Source organism: Gigantopelta aegis, chromosome 3 (assembly GCF_016097555.1).
Source record: "Gigantopelta aegis isolate Gae_Host chromosome 3, Gae_host_genome, whole genome shotgun sequence".
Classification (NCBI taxonomy): Eukaryota; Metazoa; Mollusca; class Gastropoda; order Neomphalida; family Peltospiridae; genus Gigantopelta; species Gigantopelta aegis.
The window spans coordinates 27,276,457-27,289,304 of NC_054701.1; the positions used below are offsets into that span (position 1 = coordinate 27,276,457).

The following is a 12,848-nucleotide window of genomic DNA, read 5'->3' on the forward strand; positions in this document are numbered from 1 at the left end:
GGTCGGGTTTTTTTTTTGTATAGCCTCAACGTATATATGTAAATGTACATGTATATTATTGCTACTTTTGTTTCTTTCTTTCCTTCCTGCTTTCTTTCTTTCTTTCTTTCTATCATTCTTTCTATCTCTCAGCTTTCTTTCAATAATCTTAATTTGTTCATATGTAAATTGTATAAATATAGGCCTATTTCTATTATGAGGTGTATATATTATGCAGAAAGCCTATAGTAAGTTGTAAAACTTATGCCTAATTCATCTGTTTTTCAAAAGCACTAATTATATAATTAATATATATTTCAAACAATCAACAAGTATTTCCAGAAATTAACATGGCAATTTTTGTTAGCGTCCGGACAGCGGTTCGGCATACGGATACGATTTTAATCACTACATATGGAGCGATGAAAATAATCGTGTCCGTATCCGAATACCGTATATCCGTATCCGTATTCGGACATGTATATAATTATGTGAACACCTCCACTGAAAAGAATAGAACTTAGCGATTTTTGCGATAACCGTATTCGGTTCCATGCATTTGTGTGTGGAATCGATTCATTTGTAGTCACAAAGAAATGTGAAAACAAGAAAAGAACGAAAAAGAAAGAAATAATAACTGAGAAAGAGAAAGGGAGAGAGAAAAACAAATGAAGAAAGAAAGAAAAAGAGAAAGAAAATGTATGGACCTTCAAATATTTATTTAAATTAGGCATATTACTAAACACTTGCAAATCTTAGAACAAAACTGGACAGTTCGACACTATATATGATTTATTGATGTTCCAAACATAAAATATTAGGAACGTTTGTTCATCAACAGCCATTTGTATGCAACATGTGGTTCAATAGTAGTACTGTTGTCGTTTGCGCATGCGATTTTAACACTATTGCACATGTTTCCGGTTTGTTTTGGAGGAAAATGGTAAATGAACATATTGACAATTTTTATTAAAAAGAGAACATTTAGACTTATCAATTAATCTTTTGAAAGTGACTCTTCAATATTTGTTATGTAAAATGGAACTACAAATCCAAAATCGTATCTCTGTACAAGATAATCTCAAAGGAATTTCCAAAATGACAATTGTTTCAAAATGTCACACAGTTAATAGTTATTAATAGCCCGAGTACTCTGACTGTAAGAGACCTAGACGGACATTTGGACATAAATACGCTCTCATTACAGTCGGAGACCAAACTATGTATTTTTTTGGCAATTCCCGACAACCAAAAAGTTGGAAAAGATTTCCGCTCTAATACCACAACAATCCTATGTTTGACGTCAAATACCTTTACATCGATCATTTTCGAGTTAACTGATTTAAAAAAAATCCACATATTAATCACTAATACACATAGTACAGAAAGAAATCCGACAGCACCCACATTCAGCTACGCTTCGTGACACTCCGTCGCAAGAATTACAAAGCTCGGGGACCTATTTCGTGACGTAGATCATGTGATTGCCCACTGGGCGATTCCGCCTAGTAGACGGAATGGCTGAGTGGGCGATCATGTGATGCAACGTCTCGATATAGGTCGACGAACTTAGAATTCTGCTGTCCGGAGTTTGCCGAAGCTTAGCTGAATGTGGGTGCTGTCGGGTTTCTTTCAGTAGTGTGTGTATTAGTGATTAATATGTGGATTTTTTATAATCAATTAACTCGAAAATTATCGATGTAAAAGTATTTGATGTCAAACATAGGATTGTTGTGATATTAGAGCGGAAATCATTGCCAACTTTTTGGTTGTCGGGAATTGCCCAAAAAATACATAGCTTGGTCTCTATTTATATCTAGCGTATTTATGTCCAAATGTCCGTCTAGCTCTGTTACAGTCAAGAGTACTCGGGCTAAATTATTAACTAACGTTGGGTGGGCCAGTTACATTTGGTATAAGCATTTGGTTCTAAAGTTTATCAATGTTTAATAGATTGACAGTTATTACTCCAATATAATTTAACAATTTATTGGGAAAGACTTCTTTATCTCACCCCCCCCCCCCCCACCCCCCCCCCCCCCCCCCCCCCCCCCCCAACCCCCCCCCCCCCACCCCCCCCCCCCCCACCCCCCCCCCCCCCCCCCCCCCCCCCCCCCCTTTGAGGTATTAAATTGGTGATGTCAATGGAATATTGCACAAATCATTTCAAATGACGTAGGTGAGGTCTGAATTCCAACCACTCGGCCATTCAGTTGATCAACAAGTGATACTGCATTTTAATACCTATAAATCTCACAGGTAGCTATTTGGATAACAACTGTGTTTATAATTTATATTGATATGCTTAAATTGGTCTTTCTATGCTATTTTTTTCATCATATGTAACTTTTTCACATGAAATAAAACCTTACTGTACTGCAAATTTCTCATATCAAGTACACAATATCCCACAACAAAGGGAATAGTACAGTTTCTCATTTCATTAAATTTTTTAATGTCTTTTTCTTCTTTTACTTCTTCTTATTTAACAGAAACCAATACTGCTTCATGGCCATGAAAGGTCAATAACACAACTCAAATATAACCGAGAAGGAGACCTTATATTCTCATGTGCTAAAGATCTTCAGCCGAATGTCTGGTTTTCATTGAATGGTGAAAGACTTGGTTCATTTGTCGGGCACAATGGAGCTGTGTGGTGCATTGATGTCAACTGTATCCTTTTTGGCTGACAATAAACATGCACAGTTGGCATGAAGTACTGGTTAAAGATATGAAGGGTCCAAGAGATGTCCAAACAGATAGTGAATATTATAATATAAAATTTTTATTTTTCAAGGTCACCAGGGCATCTAGATTATGGTAGCCCCACTCCCATGGCTAGTGATATTCAATGTTGGGCTAGTAAATAACTACTGTTGCCATACCCGACGGCTAGTGAATATTTTTTGTCAAAATGTTGCAGTTTTGTCTATTTTGTAAATATGAATATCCTGCCCCCCCCCCCCGTTAGTGTTTTTAAGCTCTATCTCCCTCTTTAGGTGATATTGCTGATTATTACTATCATTTAGTAAAATTGTATTAACCTGAGGCAAAGTAGGGCTAGTGAATTTTTAATTGTGGCTAGTACATTTGTTAAATCACTGATCCCATGGCTAGTGGATTTTATAAAAATTCAAGAAGCCCTGAGGTCACAATGAAACAATAAAATAAAAACCTGTAATTATGATAGGCCATTAAAAGTTGTCGGTAAATTATGCTTGCTTAGGTATGTATATTCCATGATTGCAGAATTGTAAACTTTAAAATTCAAAAATATCAAATTACAAAAGTGAACCCTTCATTTAAGAATTGAACGTTATATTTTTGATATTCATGCAATGATAAACACCAAAAACATTTTACACACTGTATGAATGGCTTCACGCATGCTAATGCGCTACGCCATTCATACAGTGTGTAAAACGGTTTTGTTGTTTATCAATGCACGAACATCAAAAATATAACGTTCAATTCTTATAATTCCAAATTCATTAATATTGCCATTATACAAAACTATATTAAAAAACCCAATTGCACTTTATTCCACAATGATTTACAACTGTATCAATACACAAATAAGGGAATTCCCTTAGAAAGTTACATTAGTTTTTTTCCGTCAAATCTCCCATTCATTATAATGATTTACATAAGGTTTTATCAATATAAATTTTTTGAATCAAATGTGTGTAAAAAGTTGTAAAATTTAAAATAACTGAACATCAACTGATAACGCAAACAGGGTTTTTTTCAAAAATATTAAACAATGATTAATTAAGAATTGAACGATCTATATACTATAATGGAAGATTTGTTGTAAAACTGTTAGAGTATGAATTATGAACTAATTAACATAAGGGAGAGCGTCAAATTATTTAGAAGATTTATCAGTTACTATATTAAAATTGCAGTTGTCAAAAGTTAAATTAGTGAACAGTGAATGTGAAGACTGACTGGTTTCTAATTTCACTTTTCCTTTGTTGACGATTGGAGGATTTCATCAACCAGCATCTCCATTTCATCAGCAATACATGTCAAAATGCTATCCAAATCATTAACAATTTCCATTTTAGTGATAAACTTAATGTAAAGTCTCCACCAAAACTTTTGTGTCTGTCATCCGACATTGTGATTGTCGTCTGTCAGTTTGTCACTGTCACAGTGCAGACGATATTGGAATAAAAATAAAAACGATGGAATCCTCGGGGATTCCGTTAATGTAATTGATAAAAAGTAGTTCTGGTAATAACATTCTGTTTTTATTTCTTTACCGAAAATATGAAGTTTTCACTTTAATAGAAGAATTAACGTTGGTTTTTTAGATCACGTTAACCAATCTAGACGCCTATTACAAAACAGTAATTATAAAATGGAATTATATGTATTTGACAATTTAGTATGTACAGTGGACTCTGTCTAAACCGGATTCTGTGTAATCCGGATCTCTCCGTAAACCGGTCCATTTCTAAAGCCCCGTCCAGCTACCGTTTATCTCTTAGGTATAAATCTCTGCCTAATCCGTATTCTGTTTACTCCGGACTCCGGATCAAAATCAAGAACAAAAGAACCATTCATGTATTAATTACCTCTGTCTACTCCGGATTGGGATTTGACTGAACGACGGGCTGCTTAATTAATTGAACAATGATCGTCAATTGCCAAGTAAACAGGACGCCAATGCAAGATCAAATACAAAATGTAATCGCACTTGTGTGAAGTTTACTCTTATTTCGATAGACCATTAGATCAGTCGGATTAATATTAGTGTGTGTGTGTGTGTGTATATTTAGTACAAATATTAGAACGACCAGAAACACGTTTAAAGTTCTGCCACTAATATTTTATGCAGAAAAATATATGTAATTAGGCCTACAATAGTTAAAATGTCTCTGTTAGTCGATAACATCTTAAAAATTGCAGCAAACTCAGGAATGTCCCTTTAAGTATATTTTTTTTATGTCTGTGAAATAATCGATTGCAAGTTTGGCTTGTATGACTGTTTCCCAATCAAATGTCATTGTTGATCATTCAAGAACCATAACTCTGGATGAACTCTGCCTTAACCGGTCCTCTATGTAAACTGGACTATTTCGACAGTACGAATTGAGTCCACTGTATATTCATTTACATGTTGAACATTTTGTTTTAGCATTTATTCAAGTTCTATTGATTTTTCCCTTAACTGAAAATCAGGGGACACAACAAAAGTTCTGACAGGTTCAGCAGACAACACATGTAAATTATGGGATTGTCAAACCGGTAAGTCTTTGAAACTTCAGATTGTTAGATATGATTTATCAAAATGTGGCATGTGCCGTCTTTTTGACAGAATATTAAAAACGGTGTTCCAGTGTTCTAGGTAAAGGATAAACCATGGAATTTGGTTAATAGCAAATTGTATGAGCCCTGTTATTTAATAGTCATCAATTAAACAATACGCTGAGGTGTTCTTAAATAATCCATAGGTTTTTTTTTTTTTTTCTTTTAGACAAATTTATGATTAATCACAATGTGGTTTTTGTGGTCTTTTTAACAGAATAATAAAAACAGTGTTAGCAAAGTGTATGAGCTCTGTATGTTATTCATTAACCATCAGTTAAACAATGTGATGAGGTGTTCTTAAACATACCGGTAATCCATAGTTTTCTTTCTTTCAGGTAAACAGATTGTTTCACTTGAAACGAAAACAGCAGTAAGAGCATGTGGCTTTTCATATGGTGGAAAGTTGGTGATGTACACCACAGACAAAACAATGGGTTTTCCCTGTGAAATTAACATCTTTGATATTACAGATCATTCACAAATTGGTAAGATGTTTTAACTAAAAAAAATATTTCTTTATTTTTGGAGGTTCAAATACATTTTTTAAATGCATTTTTGTGTTCAAAGATGTAATAACATTAAAAAAAAAAAAAATTACCATTAAATGATTGCATGCTTATTTGTCAAATAAGAATGGGATGTAGATCTGTGGTAGAGCATTCAATTGAGGTTTGATTGGTTGTAGGATCGATTGCCCTCAGGGACTTGTCCTCCTATCCCAACCATTGGCCCATGACTGATGTACGACTGTCCCCATTGTGAGGAAAATGCATATAAAAGATCTGTTACTTCTTTTTTATCGGTTGACAACATCGCTCTCTCTCTCTCTCTCTCTCTCTCTCTCTCTCTCTCTCTCTCTCTCTCTCTCTCTCTCTCTCTCTCTCTCTCTCTCTCTCTCTCTCTCAATCAATAGCTGTAGTTTAAAATGTGCTGAGGTGTCATTAAGTAAATAATCGTATCGGACAGTGCTGGTTAATTCATGTACATTATATATCCAGACATCCCAATGTTTTTGGCCAAAGTCAGTGTCATTGGCCAACATACTGAGGTAACTAATACTTAAATAGTCAAATCTGTAAAAATATTCCTTTTATACATATTTAATCGAGCAAGTGTTTTTGTTTACGACTGTTAGGTTTGTAGATTTCTTGTAATATTTAAGTAAATTATTGTAGTTTCTGGTGAACCAATGATGAAAATACTCATTGATGGATCAAAAGTTACCTCTGCTGTATGGGGACCTTATGAAGAAACCATCATTACAGCTCATGAAAATGGTGATGTATCAACATATGAACTGAAGGTACTTTTATTACATCTGCATTGTTATCTGGGGAGTGCATGATTGGGCACTTGAATTTCAGTGAGAACTATTCTTAAAATTGCACCAATCGATCAGATTGGAACAGAAGCCAAGTAATGGTTGTTGAAAATATCTTTATCATTTGTTTTTAGAGCACTGCATGAAGAGTGCATGATACTGGGTTAGAGATGTTGTGTTGTGCATGCACTGCATGACACTTGATCACAGATCGACAAATCCACTAGCCGTCAGTCCCTTCTAGTGAATGTTTTGTCTGGGCTAGTAAAATTATCAAAGCTTCTGTAAGGGCTACTTTCTTTGTCAAACATTTGTCCAACACTGCACTTTATACAATTATCATCTGCCATCGTTGATTCTGCTCACACCACTTTCATGTCGGGAATTGTTGAAATCCAATCATAACTGAATTCTGAATCACTTATTTAGGATTCAGATTATTCTGGTTGCTAGAATTGCAAAATTATCATGTCCATGGTGAATTTTTTTTTTTTAAAGGATCCCACAAACATAGAACATCAAAAACATGTCTTGATGATACTGATGATAATGAAATGAATGTTGACAACTAAAATGGGCTGTGCTCCACACATTTAGCTAAATTATATCACTATCACCAAAGTGCTGATACTGATGATAATAGAATGAATGTTGAAGCTACAGTATTTTCCTTTCAGTATAAGATAACTAAAATGGGCTGTGCTCCACATTTTTAGCTAAATAATATCAGTGTCACCAGAGTGCTCGGTACATGGAATTTAGCAGGGCTAATGTAATGGAATCTGGAAATTTTTTTAAAGCTAATTTTCAGTTATGTACCTCATTTCCTTGAATGTTATTCAAAAGTGGTCAATTTAAAGAAAATTTTATTAGCTAAAGACTAAGTGTTATATTGACTTTGTAAAAAATAATAATTAGCAATTGGATAATTTAGCAATGGATAGGGTGAGACCTGATTTAGTGCTTGCCTGGTAATTATTTCCTATTTGGGATTATAATTAAACCAAATAACTTCAGACTGGGTCAAAGTTTTAAGTTCAAACTTTTGATAGAGCAGTTATAACCACAATTCCTGTCATTGGTGATAAATGTTTGTTGGTTGTAAAAAAAAAATTAGTTTTATTTGGGACAAAAAGGTATGCAATTTTATTTCATCCAGTACCACTGTGTCAAGTAGCCTTGTCAGGTACCTATTTTTAAAAAAAAGGTACTCAGATTTTGTGTTGAACTAGGGTAGTCATAGATGCTCCCCTTTATCTCTGAAATGAGCAGCTTAACCCCCCCAATCATTTTTCTGCTTTACTTTAAGAGTGAGAGGTGGTAGTATTTATATCTGTGGTGTATATGTCGATTCATACGTTGTAGATAGGAGTTTTTGCCACATATGTTATTATTGTCATCTATGTGATTTGATTTGGTGGTATACATGTACACCCAATACACTCGGGAGACCCACCCATAATCGTGGTTAACAAGTGGGTGAAACTTTATGCATGTATGTGGCCTCACACCATATTATTAAGTGTAGAAATGTACGCACTTTGGATTGGAGTTAATACTGGAATGAAAAATCCACCATTACCTTAGTTGCGACACAAACCAAGTACCTACCAGTCTCAAGTTAGTGGCTTAACAAAAGTTCAATTTACGTTCTGAATAAAGTGCCAAAATAACACTGTCAGCAAACAATATTATTAAACTTAGTAAATACTCTTGGTTTCTTCACAGATGTTCTGACAAATTATATTCCTTTCAGACAGGTCAAAAGATTAATGGAACTAAAGCCCACACAAAGCAGATAAATGGCCTACAGTTCAACAAGGAGTGTTCTTTATTAATCACTGCTTCGAAGGATGCAACAGCTAAGGTGAGATTAAGATCATAATTTTATTTAATACAATTTTTAGTAGGTTTCAGAGAAAACTCTTAGTATATAATTTGTTTTTCCTTTCATCTGAAGTGCAGTCATTACAACTATATATTGCACCCCCCACCCCCAAAAGAAGTGTTGATATGCTTTAATGAAATGGAATCTTTAAACATAGATCACAATTTTTCTGTTTTTCCTTATATTAATAAAATCATATACTGATATTATTTTATCCGTGAAATAAAAAGTTAATTATTTTAGCAGTATTTCATATTTTGTATTCTTCTGCTTAGTTTGATAAAATATATATTTTTTTTTGCAGTTATTCGACACCAAGACATTAGAACATCTGAAGACATACAAGGCTGATAGACCTGTAAACTCTGCTGCAATCTCACCATTATATGATCATGTAAATATGCATTTTTGGGTTTCAGCGTTAAGTCAACAATTGCCTCTGGTGAACTGAAAAATACTTGCACATAACTGAAATCTGCCTCTTTGAGTTGCCCATCTGGTATATTTTTGCAAAATTTGGATCATGAAATGGTTTTGAGACTTTCAGTACTAAATTAAATTTAAATAGAATCGTGAGCACAATGATAAATAAAACAAATCTGTATTGGTTACTGCATTTTTAAAAATTTGAATTTTTAAAAACTGATGTCCAGCTGACACAGCAAAGTCAAATGATCAGTATTGAACAATATCAGAACATTTTATAATATCTGAAAGTTGCAATTTTCAGCAAGTAACAATTAATTTATAAGAAATGATTCAGTTATACAAATACCAGACAGATATTAATTTTCTGTACAAATATGTACACTAGTTACTGCTGGTATTACACACTGGATCAATTCATGTTGGAATAAGACATTTTCTTCATCACACACCAGGCATATTTTATGTTGACAGATGTTCACTAGTATTCAGGGTTCGCACGTATCCTGGAAAACCCTGGAAAGTGCTTAAATTTTATTTTCATCCTGGAAAGTGCTTAAAACTCCTGGAAAAATGAATTAACCCCCTGGAAAGTCCTGGAATTTTACTATTTTTTATATATATATTTTTTCATTTAATAATAATTATTTGGAAAATATATTTATAAATGATCGCGTTTGACGTCTGGTTCCAAACTATATCCTTCATGCAACAGTAATTAATTATAAGAGGTCGACTGCCATTGGTCAACTGTTAACATGTATACACAGTAAGAAGGCGTGGACATAAATGAACACAACTTGTGATTGGTTGAATAAATTATGTAATTGTAAGCAGTCTTGTTTCTAACATTTGTGAGTTCGAAACTACTGTCAAAGATAAATAATTTAGTAGATAGCTGTAACCAGCGCCTTCCAACAATGTCTGCTATGCTTCTGTGCAGCGAGACTCGTGCAAAAGTTGAGAACTTGTAGTTGACCATAAACTTTTGATCTCCATTGAAGTCTTAGACGACCCAATACACAGCAAAACGGTATCCACAAGTTGAGGCATGTCATCGAAGCGACCAATTAACTAAATAAATAATCATTTTATAGGTTAGTTTTGATTGTTTGTGATATGAATTGGTGATAACAAAGAGTCCACTTCAAGAGATTATTTTTGTGCTATCAATGAATAATGTGGTTGACATTTAGTTATTCATGGAAACGGGTATAATTCCGGTACATTTTCTATTTGAAACACGATGTCACTAATGAGTTTAAAATAATTAGTAATGAAAATAAAACATGTATATAAGATTTATGTAATTTTGTCATTAGGTACTTTTTAAAAAACACAAATAAATAATGATTTAAAGTACATACATGTACTCTATATGCACTGACTTACAAACGTAATACCGTAAATGTATTAATTAATGTTAGACGTTTTGTGACTTACAATTTTTATTTATTTATTTATTATTATTTTTTTATTATTATTTTTTGGGGGGGGGGGGGGGGGGGATAATAGATGTGGATAATACCGGTATTTAAACATTGCTGTCTCTTTTTCTTGATAGTTTTGGGTAGAAGATTGATTTTTTTTTTAATTTAAAAAATCTGGATAATATAAATTAAACATAACATTTTATTTATTTATTTTTATATAACGACACCCCAGTACATTGTTTATTTATTGATTGTTTATTTGTAAGTGAATTGCAAGTCTTTTAAAAAAAAAAAAACTTTGATGGATTATTATTCTTTCAAGGTTTTAGATCTCATTAATTTAAGCACAACTGTTTTTTTGTGTTCTGAGCACTCTTAGTCTTAGATCTTGTTAGTATAGTAATGTTAACAGCTGGTAAAGATGTTGCTGAAATCCATTTCAATTTATATCAGCTTAACATTTTAGTGGTATTGAGATAAAAATATTTTTGAGGTTAGCATATAACATTGTTTATACTCAATTTGGGCCTGCTTGTTTTGGGCATATATATTTTGGGCACAATTTTAGGCCTTTCGCCTTGACTTTGGTGCAGTCAAAAAGTCCCATCTATATAAAGTTATATAATTCTGAATCATGACCAAAAATAAATGAATCGACCAAAAATAATTGAAACCTTCAAAAATATTTCCACAATGTGGTTAGATATGTATTATGGTTATGGAGTGTTTTGCTGTAAGATCCAGCATTGAGACACAGATGCATGCACACCCGCACACACACAGTAAAAAAAAACCCTGCACACTACAATATTTTTTTATTTATGTATTTTTACAACTTTAGCATCCATGTAATATATCTAGATTAGGTGTAGCTTATATTTGAGACATAACAACCTATAAATAAACAGTTTACTGGGTGCCATCAAAAAATCTTTTTCAGGTAATATATTCAGACTCCTGGAAAAATGTAAAAAAGCCCTGGAAAATGAACCAAAATGGTGCTTAAAAGTCCTGGAAAATAAAAATGTTTTGAGTGTATGAATACTGTATTATATATGTTATTTTGGAAGTAGAATTTGTATTTGTCTTGCCTTTACAAAAGTAAAAAGGAGAAATATAGATGTCAACTTTTGTGTTAAAATAAAAGTTTTACGTTTAGATCCGTGTCTCACAAACCTAGGTCAATGTAGTCATAATAGCTGTTGATGCATGGTATTGTGGTCTATTAGAGTGCGCTGTGCGGCCCAATACCTCTGACTTCAGCACTCGAGGTTTCTGTTGGGGTTACCTCACTCTTAGTCCATATCAGTCTAGACTACCCATTGGCCAAAGCTCCTGCTAGCATAGCTCTCTGGGACACTGAAACATACAAGCCTCCTCACCACATCAAGGAATGGACTGTGAAGGTGCCTAGGTCTTTGAAACTTGGTTTATAGTTGCACCTATGGATGTTCATGACAGTGCACCAAAACATGGTAGGCGAAATATTTAATTCCGCAGAATTTTTATGCATCTGAAATGTTTAATTTTGTTTTGTTAGCTTACCTATTCAAGTGTCTGCTTAATTCCATCTTTCTGAACAGGTTGTACTGGGAGGAGGTCAGGAAGCGATGGACGTCACAACAACATCCACAAAAATAGGAAAGTTTGACGCAAAGTTCTACCACTTAGTCTTTGAGGATGAATTTGGAAGAGTTAAAGGTCATTTTGGTCCAATCAACAGTGTTGTGTTTCATCCAGATGGCAAAAGGTAACAGTTCTTTGCATAAGTTTATGTTACTTATTATTATTCTGTAACTGGATAACTTTCTCTCTCTCTTTCTGCCAAGATGCATTTAGGAAACAAATAATTACAGATGTATCAGATATATTATATTATTTTTGTTTTCAAGTTCTTTGTTTTTTTAAACTTTTACTCCAGCTACCTCCAGAATGTTGTTTTTTAATATATAATTTTTGTTAACATTTATATCTTGAAAAATAACATTATATTTATATACCTTTTTCATTCCACAAGTACCCAACCCCCGTCATATTGCTATACATTTTAACAAAAATTATTTTTCTTTTGTTTTAGTTACTGCAGTGGTGGTGAAGATGGATATGTTAGAGTACACACCTTTGATCAGTCCTATTTTGACTTGAAGTTTGAATACTGATACAGATTATTTTAATAGTGAACCTGCAACATGACAATTTTAAAACGAAACAAAAAAAGAAAAAAGTCAAAATTGAAATTTAATTTTGTGTTTTGTTCTTAATTTTATTTTCAAGTAGCAAATATTCTGGCAGTAGAATTCATCCAGTATGTTTGCTGTATTTTATCTAATAAGTATGAAAAACCACAAAAAAATTAGCATCAGGAAAAATTGATGTTTTTTCTGTTATGTTGGACGTGTGAATTTGTTCTATTCCTACATTATTCCATGGTGACCAAGACCTTGTTTACACAATTTCTCAAGAATAAATAGATGAATATTAA

The 12,848-nt window shown here is 33.3% G+C and overlaps 1 protein-coding gene across 1 annotated transcript; it reads left to right on the plus strand.

The window, feature by feature from the left end:
* Positions 1-842: 842 nt before the first annotated feature.
* LOC121367803 (eukaryotic translation initiation factor 3 subunit I-like) lies at positions 843-12,608 on the plus strand. Its single transcript, XM_041492178.1, has 9 exons — positions 843-922; positions 2,472-2,652; positions 5,170-5,235; positions 5,634-5,783; positions 6,474-6,601; positions 8,376-8,486; positions 8,812-8,901; positions 11,950-12,116; positions 12,444-12,608. Exons 1-9 carry the CDS (start codon positions 920-922, stop codon positions 12,523-12,525), a joined length of 978 nt encoding a protein of 325 aa, XP_041348112.1. The 5' UTR covers positions 843-919; the 3' UTR covers positions 12,526-12,608.
* The last annotated feature ends 240 nt before the right edge of the window (positions 12,609-12,848 follow it).

What these genes read in the sequence shown, in the direction of transcription:
- LOC121367803 (XM_041492178.1), top strand. An exon ending in ATTATGGGATTGTCAAACCG is followed by an intron (nt 5,236 to 5,633) that starts GTAAGTCTTTGA and finishes TCTTTCTTTCAG; the next exon opens with GTAAACAGATTGTTTCACTT. An exon ending in TATCAACATATGAACTGAAG is followed by an intron (nt 6,602 to 8,375) that starts GTACTTTTATTA and finishes TATTCCTTTCAG; the next exon opens with ACAGGTCAAAAGATTAATGG.